Consider the following 14,398-nt stretch of genomic DNA (forward strand, 5'->3'; position numbering starts at 1 on the left):
AAACCAAAACAGTGAAGGTTAAGAAAGTCCTCTGACCTCCACACACATGCATACTCATCTGCATAGGTACATGCACAATATTGAGGAGTCACAGAAAAGCCTTCAAGCTCTTCCTAATGTCGTCTCTACAGACTCCATTTTCAGCAATGTCAAATGCTGCATTTTTTAAAGGAATAAAAGATGGTTGCCACATGCTCAATATGCTTATCAGATGGAGCTATCTCTAACAAATCTGCCCCTTGTCTTCCTGCACTGAGTAAGGCTAGGCTCCCATCCTCATTCCCTGAGCTCAGAGACCCAAAACTCCATAGCATGCAGTGCTCAGAACAGCAAAGTGTAACAGGTGTTGGGTCATTCTGACTAAAAACAATGACCTGCTGGATGCAGGTACGTGTGCAGGTGTATGTGCGTGTGCGTGTGTGCGTGCACGTGCATTTAAAATTTAAGGAGCTTGAGTTCAGTAGTCCAGAAGCAATCCTCGTAGCCCAGGCTTTGCTTTGCCCTCAATAGGGCGTAGCCGGAGCTGGCCACCATCTTCCCAGAAGCCTTTGCGACTATAAAAAGTAGTACTGAGGCGGGCGGCTACGGCAGGGCGTCGTTCTGTGGCCGGCCAGTTCCTGAAGAGGGCGATGGACAAGATGGAGCGTGTGGGGCCCTCCGGCTTGGGTGGAGTGGTCATGTGGCCTCGACGGGTCTATTCCCGCAAGAAGAGGGCTGGTGAGAGGCTCAACCTCACCCCGAAGCCGGACCCAGCCCTCCCTGGGAAGACAGAGGCGCCGCCGCCAGGTCGAATCAGCAGGCCTGGGTGGCGGGTGGGCCTCGGCCGGGGTTGAGTGGGGGCACGAGCAGCTCCCCTGAAACGTGGCACCCTCTCGCAGGTCTGAAGGGATTGCGGAAGATTACTGAGAAAGAGGAATTGAACAGGCCCAGAGGCAGCAGCTCACAGCTGCCGAGGTGGGTCGCCTAGGATAAGAGCCCTGAGCAACTTGGCATTGACAGGTTTTGAGTTTTGCTTCTGCTTAGTAGCCTCTCTCTCATTCGAGGAATCAAAGGAGAAAATGAATACTCTGGTTCTGCTCTGAAAACACAGACCCAGAAATTTGGGGGGGTGGTGGGGGAGGTTCGCACACATTCTCGTATATGTCCTTTTCTCACATGTATGTGTGTGTTATATATGCATTTACAGATAGCACACTTGTATATATTTATGAATGGCGGGAATCTCATGTAGCCCAGCCTGGCCTCAAATTCCCCATGTAGTAGAGATTGATCTTAACAGATTCTCATGCCTCCACCTCCCAAATCTGGGATTACAGATTTGTGTCATCATGCTTCGGTTTGAGGCCCTCTACCAACTGAGCTACAGCCTCCAACCCAGACAGATTCGTTTCATTGATGGAAGGCTTGCCGAGTTACTTAAAAGTGAAACAAAACCTCTAAGGAAAGCAATTGTAGCATCATTCAGCTTTTGGTGCAAATCTCCTAGTCAGTTCCCCAAGACCTCCTTAAAGGAACTTGCAGATTTTAAACTACAAAAAGACACAGTCAAATCCGGATGCTGTAAACCGAACTGTTTTGTTTCTTTGCAGTCAGTTAAGTGTTACAGGAAGGGAAAACCTGCAAGAAAATGATAGCCCTGGCAAAGAGACCCCAGATGAAAAGAAAACTCCGTTGAGTGTATGTATGTTCCTCTCTGCTTCTTACATACACAGAGGGTAGAGACAGGCAGTAGATGCACCTCTGGATAAAAGAATGAAGTTGTCTTTGTTCATAGATATCTAATAGTTTCTAGTGTTTTTATTACATTGTTATATGTGTCATTACCTAGGGAGCCCTTGGGCTTCTCACTTAAGTAGGTTCATAATTTTGTATTTCCATGTTTTTCATCTTAGTGAGTACTGGGGAAATGTTACTTATGAACGTTCTATTTTGTATATTCAAATGTATAAAGTCATTTTCCTGTTTTCCACTTGACTTTGTCCATTAGCAACTAGAAACATGATTGATCACCAAGGATTCAGTGTGTGACAGTGCATTCTAATATTCTTGTATGATAATTTAACTATTTGAGACAGGACCTCACTCCATAGCCGAACCTAGCTTTAAGCTCACCATCCTTCCGCCTCAGCCCACCAGGCCTGTGTTTAGGAGATGACACTTTCACATACGACATTTAAAAAACGATTTTTTTACATCATGTTCTCACAGTATGTGGTTAAGTATTTGGTGTTGATAATTTAAATATTCAAAATAGTATATAAAACTTTCTTCAAATTGCTGTATATTTTTTCTGTGCTTTAAAAACATTTTATGACTTATGTATTACCATGTTATTAAGTAGTCTTAAAGTATTTATAATATCTTAGTGTCTTCATAGTGTTTTATCTAATAGATATACTAAGATGTGTATGACTATTTTCTGGAGATTGGGAGACCGAATTTCCAAGGTCTTGCTTTTGTGGGCATTGATAGACATACTTCTACAGGATTGTGTGTGCATTTTAGGTTGTTACTTAAGACAAATATTTTGCAGTAGGCCAAAGGGTGGATGTGTTTGACACTTTGTGATTCATGTTGGCAAACTGGCACACTCTTCCTCAAAATGATGAGAGATGAAAAGCTGCATGTTATTTTATTTTCCATTTCTTTGAATACTAATGAAGTTGTACTTTTTTCTCATTATTGTCCATTTGTGTTTCTTCTGCTGTGAAATATCTCTTCATTATATACTGAAGATAGTTTTACACACACCGCAAATATTTTCATTGACTTATGAGTCTTTAACTTTATTATTTTAGACTTCTTTATCATTGTTTTCTTCTGATTTATTTTGCTCTTTATTTAAAGGTGGAGTAAAAGTCCTTCTTTCCTTCCTAGGTGATCAGAAAAATATTCACCTTCTCTTTACTATTTTATCTCATAATAGTGAGTTGATTATTGCTAGTTCCACATGTTTATTCATAGTAATTTAATATTTATTTTTGGATTTAATATTAAATAGCATATATCTGTGGTCAATATTCTGATACACTCATTTTCACAACAAATAAAATATCAAAAAGTCAAATTAAAATAGCCATCTCACAATTTGTGCCATATCTTTCATTCTTATTCCACATAGGAGTCAGTGACTCATGACTTCGAGATTGACAGCTGTTCATCCAGCAGTGAACTGGTTTCAGGTAAGACTAACAGATAACAGCTCTTTGTCTTTTCTCCAAGCATATGCACTCATTTGTATCTCTTGACTTCTTATTTCAGTGGAAGAGAAGATGTCTTTCCCCTAGTCTAGCATGAATCCTTCTGACAGTGTTCTGTACCTCATTCTCCATGCTGACATGTTTAAATCAGTAAATGTGAAGTTATAGTTGTGGCACATTACAAAAAGAATGATTTGAATGTAATTAATTATACCTAGCTAGAAATATTAGGAAATGCTTCCATGTGAGGGTGGCAATTGAATTGAGATCTGAAGGTGAATAGAAATCAGCTATGCAAAAAGATGGTAAATAAATCCATGCAAAAGAAACAGTATGTACAAAGGTCTTCCTGCAGGCCTTCCTGGCACCCAGAGCTGAAAGAGTCATGGTAGGGCACACTGCTGGACACCAGGACCAGAGCAAGTAAGCTCAGGACAGAGGCAGGTGCACCTCCTGCAACTTGGAGCTGAATCATGCCTTGAGGAGTGGACCTGCTAGTGTGGAACCAAGTTTTGGCCCTAATGGGCCCAGGGTGACATAGAAATGCAATGGTGCCTCTTGATTCTGAGATGAGAGGATTTAAGAGAAAATCTGAAGTTTTACTTCTTGAACCCTTGTGAAAAGTATCAAGCCAGATACCAGATTCCATGGAAACTGGGTTTTACCATGAAAAACTGGTAGATTTTCAAAATAGTTGTAGTCACCACATCACTTGTTGAAGTTGGTTTAATCAGTGGTGGTTGCTTTCAAAGAAGAGAATACTGTTGCTTTTAAATACTTGGCTTGTGAGAGAATATGCTGGTGTAGATGAAGATAACTGCCCTAGGTAGAGTTATTATTGCTGTGATGAAACACCATGACAAAAGTAAGTTGGGGGAAGAAAGAACTTATTAGGAGTATGCTTTCCATCACTGTTCATCATTGAAGGAAGTCAGGACAGGAACTTAAATGAAATCCTGGAGGCTGGAGCTGATGCAGAGGCCATGAAAGAGTGCTGCTTACTGGCTTACTCCCCATGGCTTGCTCAGCCTGCTTTCTTACAGAACTCAGAACTGTAAGCCCAGGAATGGCCCCACCCACAATGGTCTGGGCCCTCACACATCAATCACTAATTAAGGAAATGCCTACAGGCCAGTCTTATTGGGGCATTTTCTCAATTGAGCTCCCTTTTCTCTGATGACTTTAGCATGTGTCAAGTTAACATAAAACTATCCAGCACAATGACTATGTCTGCACATGTGCATTATACATATTCAAGAAGATACTTAATGAGAACATCTTTTTTGCTTTTTCAACCAATATCATCATCTAATGAAAATTTCCCTGGTTACGATTATTGACAAAATTAAGACAATAGAATTGGCTTAAAACCTATAAGCAGCACTAAAAGAAAGGCCCATGTTTTCTTCTAGTGAGACCCTGGATAATTGACAGTGATGGTGAAATAGGCTGCTCTCACTTAGACTTCTCAATGCACCTTCATTACTGGGCTCATTCATTCTTCAGACTGGAATTTTATTGTCTCCTACAAATAGAAAGTTTTACCTCAAAGACACTGACCTATAGATAATTTCTTCCTATGAGTTACCAGATTGTTAGGTCTTTCCTAATATGATTGATTCCTTTGACAAGAAAGTTCACAGAGGCAAAATCAAAATCTATTTTGACATTAGTGCCAACATCTAGAAATATAAAGACTTGAAAGTATCTAGATTCATTGAGAAAACGCTTTAGTATGTCCTGCTGTTTGATGCATTTTCATTGTGATGTTCTCGGCTTCTCATGTGCTGTGCACAAGAGCCATTGTTAGTAATGTAAGTTATAAAATGTATTTCTAAATCTCTTGGTAAAGAAGAAAATGCAGCATGAGTGTGGTACTGGCTAGCCTTCTTCAGCCTTTGCTCAGACCCATCAGAACATCTCAGGGTGATTGTTTAGCTGTCTGTACTTACAGCTCCTACCCCTAGCCTTTTCAGATTCCACTTGCTGCAGATTCTTATGATGCCATTAAGGACTATGAGCAAAATGGGTTTCTTGAAGCAGAACTGCAGGAATTCCTAGAGGAATGTTGTGGCAAAGAGGAGTATCACAAAGAGCCATTTGGCTTTTCTGCCGTGTCTACTGTCTAAGAGCAGAGGAAGCAACTACCACTTCATGCTTGTTGACTAAAGTCCTCTTAAGTACAGCTCTGTCTCACGCTTCCTTGTCTTGTAGCAGGGAAGAGACCCTAAATGGATTGGGCTAGCAGTGCCAGGATTGTGGATTGGGAAAGAGGCATGCTTGTCAGCTGGCTGGCCAGCACTGAAGTTCCAAAGTGACTAGTTTTAGAATAATCTTACTGTAATTTCAGTAGTTTTCTGTGTCTTTGGCTGTTATCTCAGTTCCTACCCTTCTGCTTCCTGGATTTTTAGGTTTGGTGTCTTGCTTGATCATGTCCCAGAATTCTTGGATGTTTATAGACACCCTTATGTTTTTCTTTCTCTGAGTATAGTATATCCTCAACCTCATCTTTGATCCCTGATATTCTTTCTTATGCTTGAGCTAGTCTACTGGTGATGCTTTTCACTGTGTTTTTAATGTAATGAATGAATTCTTTAATTTGCAATGTTTCTGTTTTTTTTTTTTTTTCTTCAGAATTTCCGTTTCCTTGCTGAGTTTCTCTGTCATGTTAGTGAGTCTCTCACTCTTATTGCTGGCTTTCTTATCTAGGCCCTGACTGCTTCATCATCTAGTCATTGAATACTTCATGAATACTCTTTGAAGTTGTTAAAAATTTTAAAAGTAGGCTTTTGAGTTATTTGTTTAGCTTTTTGCCTAGTTCACTATCTCTGATTTTAGTTACTGAAGAGTTGTGAGCTTGTTGTGAATTGGCTTGTTCATCTTGTATATGTTCTGTGTTGTTTGTGTATCTGACACAATGGATGAGTCTTTCCAGTGTTGTTGGATTTTTTTTTTTTGGTTCTGTTTGTTTTTTCCATATTCATTTTTCTGTTTCATGTGAATCTTCTTCGTGGGTAGTCTTTTCCTAGGCTCAGGATTCCCCACTATCATTGATAGGGGAGAAGCAGGCAACTGTAACAGAAAAAATTATTTGACAACAAACCAGATACTAAAATGTAACAAAAAGCAATCGGATACTTTACCTAAATTCTCACTAAGGAGCTAGGAGACTGAAAAAATAAGGAAATAAATTAAAGATTATTAAAGTTAAACTTATTAATAATAAAAAGTAAAAAGAAGCCACACACAGTGGAGCAAACCTTTAATCCCAGCACTCAGGAGGCAGAGGTAGGATCACTGAGTTTCAGGACAGACTAGTCTAAATAGTGAGTTCTAAGACAGCCAGGGCCACATAGTAAGAGCCTGTCTCAAATTTAAAAAAAAAAAAAAAAGTAAAGAGGAAGTGAGAAGAGGGAGGTAAACCAGGAATGAGACAAGCTATAAGGGTTGTATACTGTGCGCGCTTATATTAACCTTTGCAACTGGATAGTATCTGAGCTCAAGCTGCCTTTCCACCAGTGGATTGTGTGTAGTCTTTGCCTAAGTTACTTGTATCCCCAAGTTTATATCCCGGTCAGCTCCTGTGTTCACATGGTTCTCAGGGTAGGTGTGTGTGTGTGTGTGTGTGTGTGTGTGTGTGTGTGTGTGTGTGTGTAATAGTGCTTAATTGTTGTGTTGTTGCTGGCAGAGCAGTCTGAGTTTCTCTAAGGATTGGCTTTCTCTGTGGCCTTGTCACTTTTGCATTGTCTTCCCCTCAGATCTCTTTATACTTTTTATTTTAAGGAAACGTCTCACTAAGTTGCCCAGGCTGGCCTTAAATTCTATATCCCAGATAGATTTTCCTGCCTTAGCCTCCTGAGTAGGTAGAACTATAACCCTACTTCATGAAGTATGTACCAACATGCCTACCTTAGTGTTAGTTTCTTCGAGTATGGTGTACATTTTAAGATTTTTTTATTTATTTGTATGTGTATGAATGTGTCTACATGTATGTATATGTACCACATGTGTGCCTGGTACTCAAGGAGGCCAGGAGAATGTCTCAGATTCCTTGGAAATGGAGTTACAGATGGTTGTAAGTTGCTGTACAGGTGCTAGGACCAAATCCAGGTCATCTGCAAGAAAAGCAAGTGTTCTTAACTGCTGAGCCATCTCTTCAGCTCAAGTTTTGTTTTGTTTTGGGGGGTGAAGGGCTTTTGTTGTGATAGGGATTGAGCCCAGGGATTCACACATGCTGGCAAGTATTCTACCACAAAGTCACACATCCAACCTTTGTTTTGGTTTTACATAAGCATATGGAGTTATTCTAACACAATTTGCTTAAAAGACAATCCTTTCTTCATTACACTTCTTACATGTCTTCATAAAAATCAGTTGTGCACATACAGGTGAGTATTTCTGGGATGTCTGTTCAGTCTTTTGTTCATCTGTTTTTCATTCTGTGTTATTTTTGTCTGTCTTTTTTTTTTTTTGGATGGAATAACCGAATTCATCCTTTTTTTCTTCTTAGCTAGTGAATTACTTATATATAGAACTTGAATTTTTGAACTAGAATTAGAGCTGAATTGAATAAGGAGTAGGCCATAAAAGTACAACTTAGGGAAACAGTCAAAAAGGATTATAATGTGTTTATCACCATCAAAGCATTTATTTATATAAGATTTAAATCAAAATTATTGATACTATTATGACTTTCTAATTGTGTGGGAAGTCAATGTTAAAATCTTGCTATATAACTACAGGCACATTTCTACAGATGTGCATTGTTGGGATTTCAATTTTGTTCTCTATTCCATTCAACTCTTTTTGTTTCACTTTATTTTGCAGGGCTGACTTTGGAGCATGATGTTTCCAGTTGGTCCCTGAGTTGTTCAGACACAGACTCATATACAAGGAAGACTGAAGAGAGTAGAAGTAGCTTCTCATCACCTGAGCTGTTCAGAGGCTCAGACTGTTTGGGTGAGAATATGATTGCCTCCTTAATTGGCTGTGCTGTAGAAATGTTGCTTTGTCCATAAATCTTACAGTGAATACATTTGCACATAGTGAAGGTGAAGGCATATTTGTTCTCTAAATATACATGCCATCTTGGTGCACTTCTATCTGTTTTCTTTTAATACATGTAGTTTTCTTACTCTTCAGTATATAACATGTGAAGTAGGCCAAATCCCTGCTTGAGTTTTCTTCACAGTTACTTACATTAATTATTTATTATAAATAGAGCCTTTGGTTGATGGATGGAAGAGAACATAGGCTTTTCTCTACAACTTCCTGCAACAATAGAAAGTACCTTTTTCTTTTCAAAAACAAACTCATAAAGACACAGTGAATTGGAAAGAAGAAAGCATGAATCCTGAGCCAGACACAAAAAGACAAGTATTGTGTATTTTCTCTCATATATTGAAACAAAACAGAAAAGTGACTTGAAAGTAGAAGAGGAGAATCTAGAGCAAGGGAGACCTAGTGGAGGAGAGAGAGAGGGCCAAAAAAGGGAGGGAAGCTTGACAACAGCACAGCACGTATGAGCATGAATGTCACATGTGTGTCTAACTGTACAAACTAATGTGGACTAATGTTTGTACAGTTATATGCATATATGTTTTATACAGTTATATGTTAATATTTGTACATATATATGCACATTGATGTCATTTTTTAAATGACAGTTATGGTAACTGTTCCTTTCTACTCAAAGGGAGCCTCCTTTGAGACAGAGCCTTACTATGTAGCCTAGGCTGGCCTTGAACTGTACTTGAGTTCCCGTCTCAACATCCCAAATGCTGGAATTCTGTGAAGATTTACCTTTTTGGATGTTTTCAATCAGAGGGATTATGGATTAGATGACTCTAGGATCTGTTAATAACAGGGATAGTGTGATGTTTTGATATGTTGATGTAAATTACTCATTCTTCTGTGGTAGTTTTTTATTCTTTCTCTTTGGATTAGCTATGGAGCTTGCTTTGGGCAACAGGGTATCTGTGAACAAACATAATAAAGGCCTGAAAATGTTCTTAATTGGTTGGACTTATCCTTTTATGCTTTTACAATCATGAAAAAAAATACATATCCTACTTAATTTTTATTACGGCTCTGGGACTCAAGAATGATAGGTAAAGATAAAATCAACTGTAGGTAATTTGAAAGCTGCACAGAGCTGTTCCAGTTGGTTTTCAGATCTGTCATCTGAAGCAGAACTACCCAGTCTAACCATTATACATAATAGAGAGTACATATGAGAAACCTATGGCTGATCAGTGTCATGTTGAATGGAAGAAAAAAGCTTAAAGGATTTCCACTAAGATCAGTAACATGACAAAGTGTCCACTCTCTTCATTCCTATTCAATATATCACTTGATATCCTAGCTAAAGAAGTAAGACAAGAAAAGAAATAACAAGGATATGACTAGGGAAGGAAGAAATCCAATTATCCTTATTTGCAGATGATATGATTCCATAGGTGAAAGTCCCTAATGATTCTGCTAGAACATTCTTAGAACTGATAAACATTTTTGGTAAAGTAGCAAGATAGAAAATTAACATTAAAAATACCCCAGTAACCCCTCTGTATACCAAAGGCAAAGAAATCCAGGAAGCAATCCCATTTACAATATCCTTCCTCAAAATAAAATGCCTTAGAATAAACCTAACTAAGAAAGTGAAAGACCTTTACAATGACAATTTTAATACACTGAAGAAAGAAACTAAGGAAGATACCAGAAGGAGAGATCTCTCATACCCATGGATTGGAAGAATTAATATTGTAAAAATGTTCATCCTATCAAAAGCAGTATGCACATTCAATGAAATATCAGTCAAAATTCCAATTCCATTCTTCCCAGAAATAGAAAAGGCAATTGTGTATTTTTGTGTGTGCTCATTTGTGTGTAGATTGTTTTCCTCTCCACCTTATTTTTTGAGACTAGGCATCTCACTGAATCTGGAGCTCACCACTTTTCTAGACTGACTAGCAAGCACCAGGATCTTCCTGTTTCTACATCCTCAACACTGGAATTAGAAGTGCTGTCACCATGCCCAACTTTCTTACGTGGAAGCTGGGGATTAAACTTGGGTCCTCAACAAGCACTTTATCACCTAAGCCATCTCCCCAGCTACAGGACAAAGCAATCTGAAAATTGTGGAGAAGCATAAAAGATCCTAGGTAGCCAAAGCAATCCTGGAGAAGGATAATAATACTCTGTTTCAATTAACAATGATTTAAAGGTCTAAACTACAGAACAGTGGTAATAGAAACAGTACGATACTGGCACTTCAACACATAGATCATTGGAATAAGGCAAAGAACCCAGATAGATACCTATACAGCTACAGACACCTTAATTTTGACAAATACACCAAAAATACACATTGGAGAAAAGATATCCTCTTCAACAAATGATGCTGGTGTCTTAGTTAGCTTTCTATTGCTGTGATAAACATCATTACTAAGCAACTTGTAGAGGAAAGGGTTTATTTAATCTTACAGCTTGTAGTCCATCTAGGGAAGTCAGGCTGGGAACTCAAAGCTGAGGAACCTGGAGGCAAAAGTGATGGAGGAGTGGTGCTTGCTGGCTTGCTCCTGTTAGCATACTCAACCTGTTTTCTCATACCATTCAGGACCCTTGGGTGCATGGGTGACAGCATCACCAATGAGATGGTCCCTCCCACATCAATCTTTAATCAAGAAAATGTCCCACAGGCTTGCCTACAGACCAGTCTAGTGGGGAAATTTCCTCAACTGATATTCCCTTTTCCCAAATGACTCTACCTTGTTTCAAATTGACATAAAACTAGCCAGCATAATTGACCCCTTATCAACTTGATAACATACAAACACATTACTGTTCAACTAGAACTTTTCCTTTGTCATTTGCCCCCAAGGTGGCATATTAATTTTAATATCACAATATAAAACATTCCAACTTTTAAAAGTCCCAGTCTTTAAAAATTCAAATACTTTAAAAGTTCAGTCTCTTGCCATGCATGGTGGCACATGCCTTTAATCCTAGCTCTCAGGAGGCAGAGGCAAGTGGATCTCTATGAGTTTGAGGCTAGCCTGGTCTACATAGTGAGTTCCAGGACAGCCAGGGCTACACTGAGAGTCCCTGTCTCAAAAACAAAAACAAAAATAAAAAAATAATAAAAATTGAATCTCTTTAAAACATCCAAAGACTCTTTCAAAGTTCAGAATTTCTCTGAAATATTCAGTCTCTCTAAAATATCAAAAGTCTTTCTAAAATTCTGAAGTCATGCCAGGCAGTGGTGGTGAATGCCTTTAATCCCAGCACTTCAGAGGCAGAGGCAGGCACATCTCTGTGAGTTTGAGACCATCCTCATCTACAGAGTGAGTTCCAGGACAGCCAGGACTACAGAGAGAAACCCTGTCTCAAAAAAAAATAACAAAAAAAAAAAGATTAAGTAGATGAAATACATAGAAAAGTAAATCATCTGGGGAGATAGGGAGGCATTGATTCAGGAAAACCAAAAGTTTGCCATGGTATACCAGAAGAATAAGATTTTTGTAATATTTTATCATCATGATACCAACATTGAATATCTAAAATGTCCAGAGATGTAGCTCAATTATAGAATGTTTTCCCAGCACGCATGAGGCCCTAGGTTCAATCCCCAGTCTCCATACATGAAGAGAATATCTGATGATATAATAGTATGCTATGGACAGTAGAAAGGTACAGACAGGGACGCAACAGGGATAGCACCATTCATTCATAGCCAAGGTCAATAGAAAGCTTAAAACAGAGACCAGGTAGTAGCAGTGTGACCATGTTGCTCACTGGCATGAGGCTTAATGGACAGAGAGGAGGACAGAGAATACGAGAGTCAGCCAGTTATGTGTGCGCTGCCGTCCTGTAGTTCAGTGATCTCTGTAAAGCAAAAATCTAGACAGAAGACAGGCAAGGACAGAGAACTGGACTAAGCCAGAGATTCTTATCTTGATGCCAGCATAACTTATCCTTGTGTTCTGTTCTGTCCAAAACCTTCAGTTACCATAGTCTGAAATGGATAGGACCCCAAGTTTGGGGACATGGAGTAACCTGTCATTTGTAGGCTTTTCAAGGTTTTATGTCATTTTAAAATTTTGAAATTACATTTCTTTATTTAGCACACACATATGCACACACATGTGTATGGTGTGTACCATGACATATTCTGCTTTTTAGACTGGGAGCATCCCATGTTGGAAGAGTACAAGTCTCTCAAGAATTCCACTCTTCTGGACACCAGCAAAGCAGTAACTATAGAGAAGGCACCACAGCTTGCAAACCTCTCAGCAATTTTGAGTGAGTTTTACATTTGTTTTTTCTCTGTCATGAGGGAAATCCCTCATCTGTGTTGGAAAATGAAAGTAGTTTTTTTTTTCCTCTCCTAAGTGATTTCTAATCTAAACCTATGAGCTGAAATTGCTTTTAATTACAAATATTATCTAATAATAGTTGTATTACATGAGGGTTTTATTTTATTGTTTACATTTTACTTATTTATTATATGTCTATATGCATGTGTGTATGCATGAGCATTTGCATGTGCTATACTTGTACATATAGAGTTCAGAGAACAGCCTGAAGGAGTCCTGGGGATCAAATTTATATTGTCATCCTTGGCAGCAAGCACCTTTATCCAATGAACCATCTTGCCAGCTCCTAATTTTAAAAACTACATTTATTTAGTGTGTGAATGTAGGTGCATGTACATATATTTGTGTCATGACATACTTGTAAAGACCAGAGGGCCACTTTGGGGAGCTGGTTTTCTTTTCCACAACATGGGTCCTGGGGATTGAATTCAAGTCCTTGTGAATGTATGGCAAGTACTCTACTGACTGAGGCTTCTCCAAGCCTAGCCCAATCTTTTTTAATACTGCTGTTTTGTTAGAGATTGAACCTAGGACCTTGTGCATGCTTGGCAAGCTGTCTGCCCCTTATTCATCTCACTAGTCCACCTCAGTTTTTGAGATAGGCTTTCTTACTGTAACTGTGCATTATAGATTCAGCTAAATACATAAGACAGTTGGTGGGTTTTGTAACTGACTAGTTATTGTTTTCACATATGTAAAATGGGGAAAAATAAATTGGTGTGTTTGGCTGACTTGGTTATTATAAAATTCCAGAGGTAATAGTTGTGAAAGATACTCAGATTATAAAGAACTACCCAAATACTTATATATCTCATAACACTTCATGATACTTTTTATGTTTTACTTTGATATTTTCAAAGTACCTTTGCCTAACTTAAAAGACACATATGAAAAACAGTATAAAACAGTCCAACATCAAATCAGAAGTTTTGTCACTATGTATGCTGAAGAGAAATAAGCCTTTGGATTATCTCTATGTCTAATGGGCTGATTTTTTCCCCTTTGGTAGGTTCCTCTTCAGAAGACTATGAGAAATGCCATAGAAACATGTAAGAACTAAAAATTTTGATATTGTACTTTTCAAAAACCCTTTATTGTAGGAGTTATATGATAGTGATGACTGACATTCCACAAACTCAGAGGAACCTCATTCATTCAGTGTTTGCTGAGCACTTGCTCTGGTCCAGGAGTGTTCTAATTACAGTATAGTAAGGAGTAAAATCAATTAAATACAAATCGCCACACTCATCAAGTCCACATTACATTTTGGAGAGAAAAGTAAATGTGCCACCACATGCTGTTTTGTAAGGATAATATCAAGAAAGATAAAGCAAGATGAGCTCTGGAGTGTTGGAGTTGAAGCTTGCTACTTTAAAGAGTGTGGTGGGGAGGTTGCCATTGGAAAGGCATCATTTGAGCAGTTATCTAAAGGAAGGGTAAGTTGGGCAAAGAGCACTGTAGGTGGAAGGAATAGCCAGAGGAGTGCCTGAGGTAAGAGGCTGGGCTTCTAGGACATTTGAAAGTAGAATTAACACAGTTTGTTGGTGGACCCAGTGGTGGGATGCGAGACAAAGTGGTCAAGACTGAGTGTACCATTTTGAGTTGATAGTACATATGTCAAGTAACAGTTAATAAAAATCAGTGGGTATATTTTTCTCTTATCAAAGTTATTTTGTCAAAATTGAATCAGGTTTCATTTTGTGAAGCCAAGCATTGCTTCAGGCACCCACCTTCGTGTGCTGACTCTAATCATTTCAAGCTTGTTATTCCAATCTTTGGTTCTCTTAGTCTGGCTTTTTGTAAGCCTACAAAATTGATAGTTTA

The 14,398-nt window shown here is 38.7% G+C and overlaps 1 protein-coding gene across 1 annotated transcript in view; it reads left to right on the forward strand.

Annotated features, from left to right (window-relative positions):
• The first annotated feature begins 581 nt into the window (after positions 1 to 581).
• Meikin (meiotic kinetochore factor) overlaps positions 582 to 14,398 on the forward strand; it is a 44,936-nt gene continuing 31,119 nt past the window's right edge. The window contains exons 1-7 of the mRNA XM_037201395.1: positions 582 to 786; positions 879 to 954; positions 1,590 to 1,677; positions 3,122 to 3,182; positions 8,028 to 8,159; positions 12,381 to 12,500; positions 13,584 to 13,623. Coding sequence (XP_037057290.1) covers positions 630 to 786; positions 879 to 954; positions 1,590 to 1,677; positions 3,122 to 3,182; positions 8,028 to 8,159; positions 12,381 to 12,500; positions 13,584 to 13,623 — 674 coding nt within the window. The 5' untranslated portion in view covers positions 582 to 629. The remainder of the gene's footprint in view (positions 787 to 878; positions 955 to 1,589; positions 1,678 to 3,121; positions 3,183 to 8,027; positions 8,160 to 12,380; positions 12,501 to 13,583; positions 13,624 to 14,398) is intronic.

Source organism: Peromyscus leucopus, chromosome 8b (genome assembly GCF_004664715.2).
Source record: "Peromyscus leucopus breed LL Stock chromosome 8b, UCI_PerLeu_2.1, whole genome shotgun sequence".
Classification (NCBI taxonomy): Eukaryota; Metazoa; Chordata; class Mammalia; order Rodentia; family Cricetidae; genus Peromyscus; species Peromyscus leucopus.